The sequence below is a fragment of the Hakea prostrata genome, chromosome 1 (genome assembly GCF_041222555.1).
Source record: "Hakea prostrata isolate BN-2017 chromosome 1, UWA_Hpros_2, whole genome shotgun sequence".
NCBI classification, from domain to species: Eukaryota; Viridiplantae; Streptophyta; class Magnoliopsida; order Proteales; family Proteaceae; genus Hakea; species Hakea prostrata.
Genome location: NC_142600.1, coordinates 13938693 through 13953656, shown reverse-complemented (window position 1 = coordinate 13953656; position 14964 = coordinate 13938693). Strand labels below are relative to the sequence as shown.

The 14964-nt window shown below is 36.9% G+C and overlaps 1 protein-coding gene across 2 annotated transcripts; it reads left to right on the top strand.

The window, feature by feature from the left end:
• The first annotated feature begins 4812 nt into the window (after positions 1 to 4812).
• Positions 4813 to 8162, top strand: LOC149027675 (Protein kinase superfamily protein). Of its 2 annotated transcripts, XR_016174967.1 has the most exons (3): positions 4813 to 5625; positions 6624 to 7662; positions 7806 to 8161. XR_016174967.1 is itself a non-coding variant. In XM_089164772.1 (2 exons), the coding sequence occupies exons 1-2, from the start codon at positions 5078 to 5080 to the stop codon at positions 7405 to 7407; spliced, it is 1332 nt and encodes a 443-aa protein (XP_089020898.1). In that variant the 5' UTR covers positions 4813 to 5077; the 3' UTR covers positions 7408 to 8162. The 2 variants fall into 2 exon arrangements, 1 of the variants encoding a protein (XP_089020898.1); XM_089164772.1 differs by having other exon boundaries at positions 6624 to 8162.
• The last annotated feature ends 6802 nt before the right edge of the window (positions 8163 to 14964 follow it).

Sequence of the window (14964 nt, the reverse complement as noted above, 5' to 3'; positions counted from 1 at the left end):
ACTACGTGCAATTATATCGAAGTTAAACTATCATCTCTACTTACTCATGAATCATGCTTCAATGCCCTAACTGCTTAAAAGTGATTATTTTTCTCTTTCTGGTATAATTTGAAGTCTCTCACTAATAACTTTGATTTTTTTTAATACTCACATGTTAAGATACTCTTTCAATAGATGAGAAAGCAACAATACACCATGTCAACATTTACAATAATAGCAGCTGTGGAAGCATGCATAAAACCAATATGCTGGTCTTCTCCACCCAACTATCCATCATTTTATCGCTTCACCTTTTCACATGTGTTTGCAAATGACAGACAGTTTACCTGGGTGGAGAGGATCTAGACTCAAAGTCATAAGTAACATGTGCGCCTGGTTCATATTGACTAGAAGAATTTGCCAGGACTAGGCCGAGTGGCTGGATTCGAGGAGAAATGACCAAAAGGGAGTACCCTAGGGTGACTATGATTAAACAAGAGACGACTTTCGAGCGGGAACATACTTTCTTAATCTATCTTTCCAAAGAATTGGGGACTTGCCATGAACAAATGGGACAAGACCATAGAGTCTGACCAGGACTCTACTTGATCGGATGAACCAAAGGCAAAGTAAGTCGTCACAATCCAACGACTTTTCTTCATCAAGTTAAACTATATAAGCCCTACCTTCATTCACTTAAGATAATCTCAACTTTATTCTATCCATTTTGAGGATTCACAGTTACGTGGAGTCTCCTTCCTCATATTGTGCAAGTACTATAACTTAATCATCATAGGTGCCCTCTGAACCTACCAAAGTTGACCCATTGTAACTATTAGGTGAAAAATGATTGCTTGGACGTATAGATAGTTATAGATTGATCAAATGTGTTCTTATCATGGAGCTTTAAACATATACGATAAGAACACATTTAAGAGTCAACAAATGGACTTCTGATCTTCACATGGATAATCAATTCAAAAATAAACGACAAAGTATACTTGCTGAAAGAATTCTGTATAAAACAGTGGGACTTCAATGCATTAGTTTGCAGCTTGATCAATGAATTCGTCATTATTTTTTTGAGTTATGATTTCATTTATAATGTTGTAAATTAATAGTTCAAATAAATATATATAAATACAAAGCTCCACCAATCCTTTAGAGTTGTTCCTTGGAAAAGATCAACCTCTGGCCTTAGAGGAGATGCTTTCTAAACACTGTTGTGCGAGGTAGCATTTAAATAACACGTGGATTATTGTTTCAGGTGCAGAAGAGTAAACAAGACAAATTTGTGACCCACCTCTATCAAACACTGCAGCCTGTGCTAAACCTTCTGATCATGGTGCTTTTCAATATTCCTATTTTCTTCAGTCAGTGTAAATGAAATATTTCAAGTTTGCATTTTTTTATTTATTTTTTGGTAGAAAACAAATAATGTAGTTTATTTATTTATTTATTATTTTTTATATATGAGGTTATTTTCTTTTCTTAGAATAAAGAGAACATTATATGTGACAAACAGAAAATGTACACAAAGATACAATCATCCTAACATGATAAAACTATGTCATGCAATTTTTAAGTTGTTGGTGGTTGTGCTATCAGTGAGCAAGCTTTATGTGACGGCACCGGATCACCTAGGAATATATGGGCATTTATTTGGCAATACTAGACATTTGAAAGCATTTGAGGTTGGCGACAGTGTAACGGAATCACCGTTAACTCTTTGTAGCTTTCCTTCCCATCTAATGATAAAAAGTTATATAAACTCTACTTTGCGATTGGAGAGACGTTAATGTCACAATGATTGAAATGTGCTCTTTAAAGTGAACAGTGTCAAAATCACCACTCATGAAAATAAGATAGCAATCCACTTACAGCAACCACATGGATCGATCAGACTTTCTCTTGTATCCCGGCAACAACGAGTGGTCTAAAATCACGTATTAACTTTACCAAAAATAAATTCACACATCAAGCTTCCCTACCAAATATGATACAATAATCATTATATTCCTAACCTTTTAACTTGACCAGAATGTCTGCCATGGAGCTGGAGGAGTTATCTCCTCATCTCCCCAATTCTAGAGACATACGGTAGTTAAAATGACCATTGCACTGCTTAATATATATACATTTGGAACTTATTTTTTTTTTTTTTTTAAATATGCATTACCTCTTATTAAAGATTATATGATACCAATTAATATATTTTGATACAAGCTCTAGAAAGAAGAAAGAGAGATACATTGATTTGGATATTGTCGACTGTATTTAATATGAATATATATGAAAAATATATTGTGATATCATGGGAGCTTTAAACCACCTCAATACCATTGAACACTCATGAAGTCATAGTGCTCATAAACATTGAAGCCATGATCTCTGATGAAAACTTATGTTCGAACACAATACAGTTTAGATTAAATGTTACAGAAAGAAAAACATTGTAAAAATAGAATATATAAAATGATACAAGTATAAATGACTTAAATTTCGGTGGGTCTTCCTAATTGAACTAATCTTTGATGGTTATCCCAAAAAAAATAGCCATTAGAAGCAACTTTCTTAGATAAGTCCAAAGCCACCCATGCAACCATCTAGAATGTAAATAATAGATTAGAAGGCTACAAAATCTAAAACATTTGTGGTATAAATGTAATAGTTAGTTTCAACATTTAAGTACTTTTTGTTTACCCAAAAAAAAAAAAAAACATTTAAATACTTTTTAATCAAATTATAATACATTGATTTGTGATTGGCATGTGGATAAAACAACATGTTACATGTCATAATATTGTCATTTGTATTACAAGTAAAAGAGTGGAGGAATCAACCAACGGGGGTTGGTCCAAGTGGTAAGCAGCTTGGTCCGCTTAAACAAGGTTCCAGTATCGAAACCTTGTGGATGCAAAAAATCTCCGGTGGGAGACTCACCCACCACAGCCAGGTGTGTGTCGAACACTGGATTAGTTAGGGCAAAGCCTTGAAAACCGGGGTTGGCAACCCAAAAAAAAAAAAGAGGGGAAGAATTAACATTTACATGCATCCTTTAAAAAAAACACTTTCAATTTTCATGCATGGATCACGCGCGCAATCACAATTATATGCCTTTTCTTAAAGGAGTTTAAATTATAATTGTCTCTTACCATAAAAATTGTGATTGCATGAAGATAATATTTGGTAGAATGGATAAATTAAGAGTAAATATAATGGATAAAGATTCTCATGACTTGTTACATAATATCTATTGGCCTGATTGGTTATATGAATCTGGAGATTTCAAATATCTAGAAATTTCAAATCTATGGAGTCATAATTTATAAAATTAAATGTTTGGTTATGGAATGAAATTTGTGGATTCTTCCTAAAAAACTATTTGATTGATGTGATTTTTGTGAATGTGCAAATGTATAGCTTTTTTGAAATCTTTGGATTCATGTAACAAAACAGGCCCTAAGGCAATGGTCAAAATTGTAGATATAGATCTGAGGATGAAAACCGGAGAAAACCCTACGATCGGACAGCCACAAAAAAGGATCATGATTGAATCTAATGATCGAGAATAAAAGATAGACCTTATATAAACTAGAGAATCATGCAATGCAGAGGTATCGAAATTGTTTCCCTTCTTATCATTATTAAATAAAGCTTTACAACTAATCAAAGGTCTGTGTGATTTATTATTGATTTAATCTTTGGAGGTGGCTTCTCAACAGCTGAGTCAGCCCACTTCAAACAATTGTTTTGCAAGAATCCGATAGGAAACAATTTATGATGCATTCTAACTCATCAAACAATATGATTTATTTATTTCGTTTTTCTAGGTACTTGATACTGAATTTAAGGGTTTACCAAAAAAAAAATACTGAACTTAAGAACTTATATATATATATATATATATATATATATATATATATCTATATATTTGGTAATCAAGATCTCATAGATTTGATAATTATGCATAGTGAAATCGACGTGCAATTAATTTCCTTGTCTATGCTAGTCTCTTTTCAGTGGTTTTCCATCTTCTACGTGGAGTCTTAATTATCACCATAAATGTGTCAATTTTTTTTCCATTTTTTGTTCTCATTTTGGTAAGAGAGTAGGGTAATACACTGTTTTGGCTCCTAAAAAACATATCAAAACAAATTACAGCAGGTTTTTAAACCTATTAGTTGGCACGCACAGCCCAGCATTCAAAGCCAAGACCTCAGTTTAGGGTTGCCAAACCTGGATTCCTCTTCTTCGTGAAGTCCATTATCGAAAATGTCTCAAAAATCTTATGCTTGAATTATGTTGCATGTATGATCAGTAAATTTTCAGATCTGTGTGATAAATCCATTCATAAAATTATTTCATGAACAATAAACTTCTTGAAGAAAAGTTTGATCTGTCGAACCCTAAGTCCCAAGCTTCAATATTTTTTGGTTTTAGTATGGAACCTCATAAAATTGATCCCATTAATACAAGTCAAATAAGACATGAAAAATCAAATTAAAATACAACCCAAATCAATATACAACTAATCTCAACTCAAAGATCATTTGGGTAGAAAACAAGGAGGGTCCTAAGAGTAACAAAATTCAAGGAGAAATATAAGCTCTGTTGGAAATTTCCTCATGAAAGAAAACCCAGAAAATATGCCAAAGACGGCAAGAGGGAGGAAAACATGGAAGGAGTAAGAAATAAATAAAAAATTAAAATCAAATCAAAGACTAGGACCTTGACATGATTTCCCGGTTATTGGGTCACCCATCGGGCCCAAATTCCATTAACCTAAAGCCAAGATTTGTCCTGACCCGCCGCACATGGCCTGATCCAAGTTTGCCGGTCTAAAGTCTACACGGCCACATCCTTCCCCAGGACCCAATGACCCCTTCCAACCCATCATCCTCCCACTCTTCAAAAGCACCACTTCCCAACTTCAATTCTCAATGACCCAAATCACTATCCTGTCCTCTTTAATATTCTCTTTTTCTGTCTCTCTCCTCTCTACTGCTCTTTCTAATGCTCTTAGCTGCCTTCATCTGAGCAACGCGTAACCGGTGCTGATCACTACTCCCAGAAGAGAGAGAGAGAGAGAGAGCATATGCAACCATGGCTCGACGACATCACGGACGACTTGCAGAGCATGAGCTTCAACTCCACCACAACCGCCACAGAAATTAATCGTAGCACTAGTTCCGGCTCCGAAACCACCTGGACTGCATCCAGCTTTTCCTCCATTCACACCAAGCCACACGCCCCGTCCGGTGACCCCTGCTGGGATGGGATTCGACGCGTCAGATCGGAATCTCCTTCCGGTGTTCTCGGTTTCGGCGACTTGCGATTCGTTCACAAGTTAGGGAGCGGTGATATCGGGTCCGTGTACCTAGCGGAGCTAAAGGGTGCCTCGGGTTGCATCTTCGCTGCTAAGGTCATGGATAAGAAGGAACTCGAGAGTCGGAACAAGGAAGGTAGAGCCAGGACTGAAAGGGAAATATTGGAGTTATTGGATCATCCATTTTTGCCCACTCTCTATGGGAGCTTAGAATCCACCAAATGGTCCTGCTTGTTGACGGAGTTCTGTCCCGGCGGCGATCTTCATGTTCTCCGACAACGACAGCCTGGAAAACGTTTCGACGAAGCGGCCGTCAGGTGCGTACGTTAGCAATCACTCACCCTCACCGAACTTCCCTTTGGTTTTTTCCTGCTTGTAAGTATATTGTTTGGCTGTATGCTCACCCGTTCAATCATCGCCGTGTGTATGCATTGTACAAGCATCATCGCACCCTTTGGATGATGCTGTATCATTTGTGGGGGTCCACCATCTGGTCGGCTCATGGGCCTGTCGGGGTGTCTTGGGTCCATCGTCTGGTCATTTTCCAATCCCCTTCCCAATCTCATGTCGTTTTGACTTGTGAGCGGACAATCCTTGGCTGTTTCCGCTCTACACACTATCGTTTCTCTGCTTCCATTTTCAAACGGTTTTTTATTCGATTCGAATGGGACGGGGTACGCACGCTCTGTGTGGCAATCCATGAAAAGCATCTTGCGCGTCTTCCCGTCGAGGTTTGCTTTTAGCAGTTGAAGTCAGCCCAACCCTGTGGATGTTCTTTTCCAGCAAGACACGTGCCAAATCCCAATGATCTTGATGCAGCGATATATGGTCGTGATTCGCAATGAGAGCAAGTCGAGAGATACACAGGAAGGCTGACGCTGTTGGATTAGACGCTCGGAGTCCAAACCCGCACGTGAACGCTTATAAAGTTAACTTTAGATCTTGATTCGATACTACAGTTATTGCCTTATTGGTTACCCAAAAAAAATTTAAAAATTACAGTTACTAATTTTGCGGAGATATATGTTGGGAATCAAGGACATTCTGGTCTTTTCGCCATTCAGAAATCTCCATTCCATCGGGCTTCGAAAGGCCTCACTGATTTCCCGAAACCCCCGTTGGAATTGGCGGGATTCCTGGGATTCTTGATTTCCTTCCCGCATCCTTTCTTAAACCAGTGGCATTCTTGTGAAGACGACAACACTCGAAACGTGTTGGGTTTCTTATTCTGTTTGTTAATCCACCATTAGATCGTTTTTTAAGTGATTATTATTATTATTAAAAATAATACTAGATAAATCTTCTTGATTTGCAGATTCTACGCATCGGAGGTTGTGGTGGCTATTGAATACATCCACATGATGGGGATCGTGTACAGAGATCTGAAGCCCGAGAACGTGCTTGTTAGATCTGACGGTCACATCATGTTGACCGACTTTGACCTCTCATTAAAATGTGACGATTCAACGGCGAAGGCACAGGCTGTTTCAGATCAGAATCCACCGACCGTAGCCCCGAAGATCGATCCACCACCATTTGCCGCCGCCTCATGCATACTTCCAAGCTGCATCGTTCCTGCTGTCTCTTGCTTCAACCCTAAACGGAAGCGAAAGAAGAAACAAAGTCACCGTGGTGGGCCAGAGTTCGTGGCGGAACCGGTGGATGTGAGGTCGATGTCGTTCGTAGGAACGCATGAATACTTGGCACCGGAGATCGTGTCGGGTGAGGGTCATGGAAGTGCTGTAGATTGGTGGACGTTGGGAGTATTTATATTCGAGTTGTTGTTTGGAGTGACACCTTTTAGAGGGATAGACAATGAGCTAACGCTAGCGAACATCGTCGCCCGTGCACTCGAGATTCCTAAAGAGCCGGCCATAACAGGGCCAGCTAAGGATCTAATCACTCAATTGCTGGTGAAGGATCCAGCGAGGCGGCTGGGTTCAACCATGGGTGCCACAGCGATCAGGCAACATCCCTTCTTTAGTGGCGTAAATTGGGCCTTATTAAGGTGCGCAAGGCCTCCCTACACACCCACACCCTTCACTTGCAGGGATGTTTCCGACGACAGCGGCCCTGAAACTCCAGTGGAGTACTATTAGTTAGTTGCTAAAGCTAGTACGTATGGGAGGACACTCGTACCGTATTTGGTATATAGCATAGCATCTCCCATTCTCCCCCCACTTCTTTTGTAGAAAAATTTGGTCATTCTGGCCGGAAGTGTTTAATTGGTATAAAAATGGAAAAAAGAATTCACTCCCGACTCCCGAGAGTGAGGATGGAGATGGAAAGCCACTTTAGTGTCTGAAGTTGAAACGGATCAAATTTGCCGAAAAAGTAAAATTCGTCTTAAAGAGGTACAGTTCTACAATCTAGATATATTAACGCGCCATTATTTCTTCTTCTTTCGAATTTTAAGTTTCAAAGCCACTGTTGCTTAAACGCCCAACGAGCCGTTGCTTGGATCCATCAACATGACATTTAAAGCTGGCAATTCCAGGTTGTATCAACGGAGGATTGAGATGCAGAAGCACTACCGTATTATGTAGTTACTTCTTTTTCAGTTTTCTCTGGACCACGGGTAGCAAAGCTGGCAATTCCAGGTTATATCAACGCACGCAGGATTGAGATGCAGAAGCACCACCGTATTATGATTTATGGGGTCTAGTTACTTCTTTTTCAGCTATCTTTGGACCACGGGTAGCAGGTCCGTATTTGATGTGGCCAATCCTATCCTATTCCTGTCATGGGATCTAGTGCATGTGCAGAGTATAGTACCGGCCAACTTGGAGACCGATACGGCAGTGGATTGGTAGCGTTTTTATTTTTGCTTTTGTTGTTTTAGACCTTATATTGATCAATGGTGGAATAGTCATGAATAGTCATGGTAACGGGATCGACCAAATGCGCCAAGCACCAACGGTTCAATATATGAAGGGTTTTTTTTTTTTTTCTGTTAATACAAAGTAGCTTGGTCGTTTCTTGTTGTTCCGGTGCAGGTGCTCTTCGCTGGTCTGAATATAGAGAGGCAGGACAGAATATAGATAAAAGTGGGAATGGGACTTGGGGAGATGAGGACGGACTGACGGAGTGAGGAAATGGGATGGCAACTGGCAAGGCAGGTGGGACGTGGGAGGTTGGTGGATAGGGAACAGGGGGGACGGTTACGCGGATGAGGCCATGGAATGGGACGATCTAGCTCCTCGAGTCTATTCGTGTCCAAAGGTGCCCTAGGCCTCGACCCACGTGTATTGTTTAGTGGGTGATTTTCACTCAATATTTTCTACTTTATTTTAGGGAAGGTGGGTAGCAGAACGAGCTGAATTTTCACATTTTTAACTTGAATTTTATTAGATTTAATCTCGTTCAACGTAGGAGAACCGATTGTATAGGTCGAACACTTTCTTTTTTAATTAACTGTTGAAACTTTCTGTCGGCCTGCTATTCTTCTTTGTCTTCTCGTCCTTCTCGCTCTTATGTTCTATCAACATTAAGGGCTTGTTTGTGTACATAAGTCTGGAGATTTCAAATATTTAGAGATGTCAAATCTATAAATTTTATACTATAGAGTCATAATTTATAAAATTAACTGTTTGGTTAATCGAATATGTGAAATGAAATCTGAGGATTCATCTGTAATTTTTATGAATGTACAAATGTTTAACATTTTTAGAGTAGGGGTGAAATCTAACCCATACCCATAAATTTATAGATTCACGCTTTTAGTGTAAAAAGATGAATCTCTAGATTTCATAAGGGCCTGTTTGGTTACATGAATCCATAGATTTGACATCTCTGGATTCATGAATTTGAGAATTATACCCGTTTGGTTGTAAAAATCTCTAGATTCATGAAATCTAGAGATTCACCTTTTTACACTAAAAACGTGAATCTGTAGATTTATGGGTAAGGGGTGAAATCCAGAGATTTCAAAAAAGCTATACATTTGCACATTTACAAAAATCACGTCGATCAAATAGTTTTTAGGATGAGTCCACAACCAAACATTTAATTTTATAAATTATGACTCCATAGATTTGAAATTTCCAGACTCATGTAACCAAACAGACCCTAAATCTAGTGATTTTCACAATCATACAGGTATAAATCTCGCATTCATGAATTCAGAGATTTCAAATCTCTGCATCATTTAACCAAACAGGCCCTAATAGAAATGTAGTAACTGGATCAATGAGTGCAATAGAAGATAACTAGCCCAAGTACACCACGGTTAGAATTGCTTATATCCACTCGGGGGAGATTGGAGAACCCCCTTGGGATTGGTGTGAGAACCTCTCCCTCAGGTAGACACCTCAAGAACAAGTTGGGTCCACGTGTAAGTATGTCAAGCTTGGGGAAACACATTTGAAGAAGGCGTTGAAGAAATACTAAGTTAAAAGTGTTGAGGTATTTGAGTTATATCCAACATATGTTCTAATATAGGCCATTAGATTAACTACATCCAACGGTGTAATGGGCATTTGTGGGAGAGTCCAATTAACCGTAGAATCTAGTGTTGTTCTATAAATACTAACGGAAAGCAACGGTTTGTGTACTCCAAACTAATAATGTTTTAAGCAATCTTGTGCTTGAACCCAAAACCCTACAAACTTAAAGCACTGTAAGTCTTTCCTCAAGTTGATCAAACGAAAAGTGATCGACAAGTTCGCTTGTGAGGTACTACTGCTTTCGAATTCCTTTTGTAAGTAATCCAATCGTAAGGATTATAATGGATGTCATTCCAATTGATATAGTCAAATTGCATACTTTTAATGAATCTGAGTTTAATGCCTGGAAAAAGAAAAAAAAAAAGAAACTGTTTTGATTAAAGTTTATGAATGTGTTTTATATGGTACAAACCTCTTTTGAACATACTATTGAGAATGTTGATGAAATATAACAAACAAGAGATGAGGACTTCTATGGGGATTACTTGTTGGATGTTCTGTTAGATAGACTTGCATAAACATACGGCAAATATAAAAGTACTAAGGAAATATGGGACAACCTAGATGCGAATGAGGAATAATTGTCCAAAACTCATCTATTTGACAAATTCTTGGACTTCATATTTGTTGAAGATGGAGAAATACTCCCTCAAATTGCAAATGTAGAAAACCTAAGATCCAAACTAGTTACAAAAAAAAAAATACATGTTTGTGATCAGTTTCTTGTTAGGACAATTATTTATAAATTATCATCAACCTGACACTCAGATAGGACTGAGATGTATAGGAAAAATGTATAGGTGGGGCTAGATGATTTCAAACGATTCATACGAATCGAAGATGAGAATAATCTTAGAAAATATTTGGAGATAGTGAACAAACAAAAATCTGCCGTGAATATGGTCACTCATCCCAAGCATAATTTTAAGAAAACCAAGCCACCCAAAAGTGAACCCAATAAGTTCGAGACCAGCAAAGACTATTTTAAAGGAAAAGAAGGGCAAGTGCCACAACTGTGGAAAATAGGGACACCTCGCGGTTGGCTGTAGACTACCAAAAAAGAGTGATGAACACACGTAAAAACAGGACGTTAAAATAAATGTTTAATTCCATATTGTTGACTGTTGGCATGCCTGCTTATTATTTGGGAAAAAAACCTCATTAACTGTGAATCGATTCTAAATAGATTATCACAATCAAAATTGCCTAAAACTCCATATGAATTGTTTGCATAAATATCCTTGCAAAATTGACCTCTTTAAGACCTAGGGTTGTAATGCTTATATAAGGATACAAGACCCTAGAAAATCTAAGGTGGGACAAAAAACCAACATTTGTGTATATGCAAAATATAGTGTTGCAGACCTGTTTTTGGATCTATCAACCAACGCGGTAATAGAATATAGGGATGTAGTATTCTTTGAAGACAATGAGATCAATGCATGACCTTACTAGGTCCAACATGAATTGTTACAAAATCGATTATGGAATCTGAATCAATGGCCTATGACGTGAATCCCAAAATGAGTATTGAATCAGAACCTAGTGCACTTTCAAAAGAGATAAGAGTACCTAGAGATTTCAGTGAGGACTATGTAACTTACCTTTTAGAGAATGATCCATCTACCTAAAAGAAAGTAATGAGATTTAAAAACTCTTTGCTATAAACAAAGGCAACTAGTGATGAAATGTACTATTTACTATAAAATAATACATGGACTTTAGTTGATTAACTTAAAGGTGCTAAGTGTGTGAACTGTAAATGGATCCTGAAGAAAAAACTAAATATTGATGGATCTATAACTTGGTATAAAGCACATTTAGTAATTAAGGGCTATACTCAAGTCAATGGAGTCTATTATTTGGATATCTACTCATCGGTCTGTCATATAGTCACCATTATAATTCTTTTTGCTTTGGCGTATATTGAACATTATGTTGTGCATCAAATAGATGTAAAAACAACATTTATTAATGGAGACCTAACTGAATAAATTTACACGGACCAACCTGAAAGGTATGTCATGAAAGGTTTCGAATATAAAGTTTGTAAATCAAATAAATATTTGTACAGTCTTAACCAAGCATTTAAATTATGGCATAAAATTTTTGACAAAACAATAAAGAACTTTGGGTTTCAAACTAGTAACTCTTAAAATGATTTCACTATAAATCTATGTCAAATAAGATCATAATTATTTTTATATATATAGACGACATGTTGATTATTGGTTCGGATCATTTTGTAATGAGCAGTTTGCATTTGAGAGAGTAGCAGAAAGGTAATATGGTTAAACTGAAAATGATAATCGGGTTTCTGTAAGTTTAAGCAAAAAGAATTTGACACATGAAATCAAAACTAAAGGAAACAAATTTAGGATGTTCAATTAAAATATTCTCACGGCATTCCACAACATTTTTATCTTTATTTTTATTTTTATACATGTTTATATTTTATATCCCTGAGAATATCATGGTCCATTCATCAATGTCCACACTGTCATTTATTTATTCCCTAATGAGATGTTAATAGTTGCTGATTTTTTATTTTTAATTTGTTTCCCCATTTATTAAATTTTATAGTGACAAAAGGATGTAATTTGGCAAAGGATTTTAGCAATACAACTCTTGCCTCCAAAAATTGATTTGTCGATTGATTTAACCTCCTACTGTGTAGTAAACCTAGTAGACAAACAAATGAAGTTGAGAGTGGGCCGACGTATGTGGTCTATAGATTGTCTCTGGTTTGTCCACGATGCGTCCAAAATCTGCTCAGCTTTGAGATCCCTAGAGAATGACATGCGAAACAATGTTAGTCGTGGCCCGACTCCAAACTCGGGAGGCCACCTCCAAAGGCTAAGCCAATTAAGGAACTGATCATAGAGCTCTAACTAGTTGCAGAGCATAAATTGAATATGAGAGTAAGGAAAATGATTAAGATACCTTGTTTTTGTGTAGGTTACTTGTTTATATAAGTTTTTGTTGTAAATATGTTTAAAACTTATTAATGTTATTTTATATAAATATATGTTTTAATCGTGTCTTATATCTATGGTTATTATTTAGTCCCACATCGGGTTGAGAGGATCTAATTATATGGTTTATATAGAGTAAGGGTCCGTGTATTATTAATTTGGGCGACACGAACCGAAACTGAATCCTATTGTGACCCTACCATGATTATATAGATGTATATAAATATTATTAAATCTATATGACATGGGACCTGGGCTTTGATCAGGAAGGCCTGTTTTGTCATGGGTCCTATTTTGGAGAGCCCACTACTGGGTGAATATGTGGGATGCCGAGGCATCTCCGGGATGTCACGGATAGGTACCTCTGAAGGGGCCCTCTAGAAGATAGGTGACCTTACCCTTTCACCAGCCTGCTTTGGGGCTTTATATAAACTATTTTTCGTGTTCATTTTGAACAACAAATTTCCTCCTCCTCTTTCTTTCTCTCTCTCCCTGTTGTTGTTCTGTCAAGCAATGGACATTACCTGATATACTTTAAGTAACTTTTATAGGGTACAACTTTAAAGGTTGAGCTGACTGATCTTAGGGTGAAGACACTGTTGAACCCGTATTGCACAAATCAAGGTGTCTAAATACCTTAAAGAAAGTACCTTTGGTACGTTTCAACTCTCAAAAAGAATTGTAAGACCAATTGTATTTGCAGATTCCTCAACAACGTTTCAACAGTTTTTCCTCTGATTCTTGATCGTTCGATGTGTTCGCTCTTGGTGGCCGTCCAATTGTATGGTTTTGCCCATTTTCTCAAGGGTGGAAGTAGTTTCCATGTCTAATACAATTAGCCAATCCTCATAGTGGCAATAATCGTTTATAACTCAATCACATATCCCGAATTTCTCGGGGTTGTGCTTATCTTTGGAATTGCAGAGTTTCTTCCTCATCATGCTATAATGATTCGACCGGATGTTCGAACCCGACTGTGGATCGGTTCGTTTTCGACTAGGGTTAAAGCAGGGGCGGACCGAGGATTTAATAGTGGTGGGGGGGCGAAGAATGAAAGCCAGATAACTCTCCCATTGAAGAAACACTAATGTTTTTTTGTCACACATATTGTGTGGGCCCTTATAAGGCCATTTGAGGTCATGTCTCTAAACTATTTATTAAATTAAAGAATAGACCCACATATATTTTGTGGGGCCCACACATATTTAAAAAAAAGGGTAAATTATTGATAATGATTTTTTTTTATAACAAAATATAGGTAAAATTAAAGTAACAACATAAATATATATATATACACACACATGACTTCAACCTTAAAAAGTTAGATGCAAACCAAAATTTTCTTTGATAGGAGATGTAAACCAAATTTTTTTTTTTTTATTGTTTATGTAAGGGATGCAAATTAGTGGTTGTTAATTACCTACTAACTATAGAGAAGAAATAAAGAAACATATAATATAAAATCAAATAAAAAAATTTTAAAAATTTTTTAAAAAAAGAGAAAAATAAAGAAAAAGAGAAACAATAAATAAATTGAGAAATAGACTTAATTGTGTAATATATTTTTTTCCAAATTTTCTTAACCCACGCTTATTGAAAGGGAAGAGAATAAATAGGAAGAAAATATGATAGAGGAGAGAGGAGATAGGAGAATACATAGGGATTGAAGAGTTAGTTTCAAATTAGAAATAACATTTTGATTTTTGAATATCTAATAAGATTTGTTTTCAAATTCTTTAACCCACATCTATAAAAACAGAAGAGAATACATAGGAAGAAAAGATGAAAGAGAAGAAATGGGAGAATAAATAAGGATTGATGAATTAGATTTTGATTAGGAATGATATTTATACCCATCATTTTACATAAGAAGAAAAGATGAAAGAGAAGAGAGGGGAGAATAAATAGGGATTGATGAATTAGTTTTTTATTATGAATGACATTTATACCCATCATTTTACCTTTAAAACTTGTTCTCAATTTTCACATGTGATAAGAGAAAAAACTGAAAATATTAAAAGAATTAAAGGAATATGCATAAAAAAATTAAAATCTGGGGGGCCATGGCCCCTTTGGCCCCTTCATAGGTCCGGGTCAAAGACTTAACCGAATATGAACCCGGTTCGATAATATTTTATCCATGACATCACTCAATTTATTGGGGCTTCTTCACATTCTTAAGCCACCAACATATGCCCTAGGACAGTCTTGGTGAGTCGGTTACTTTCCTAACTTC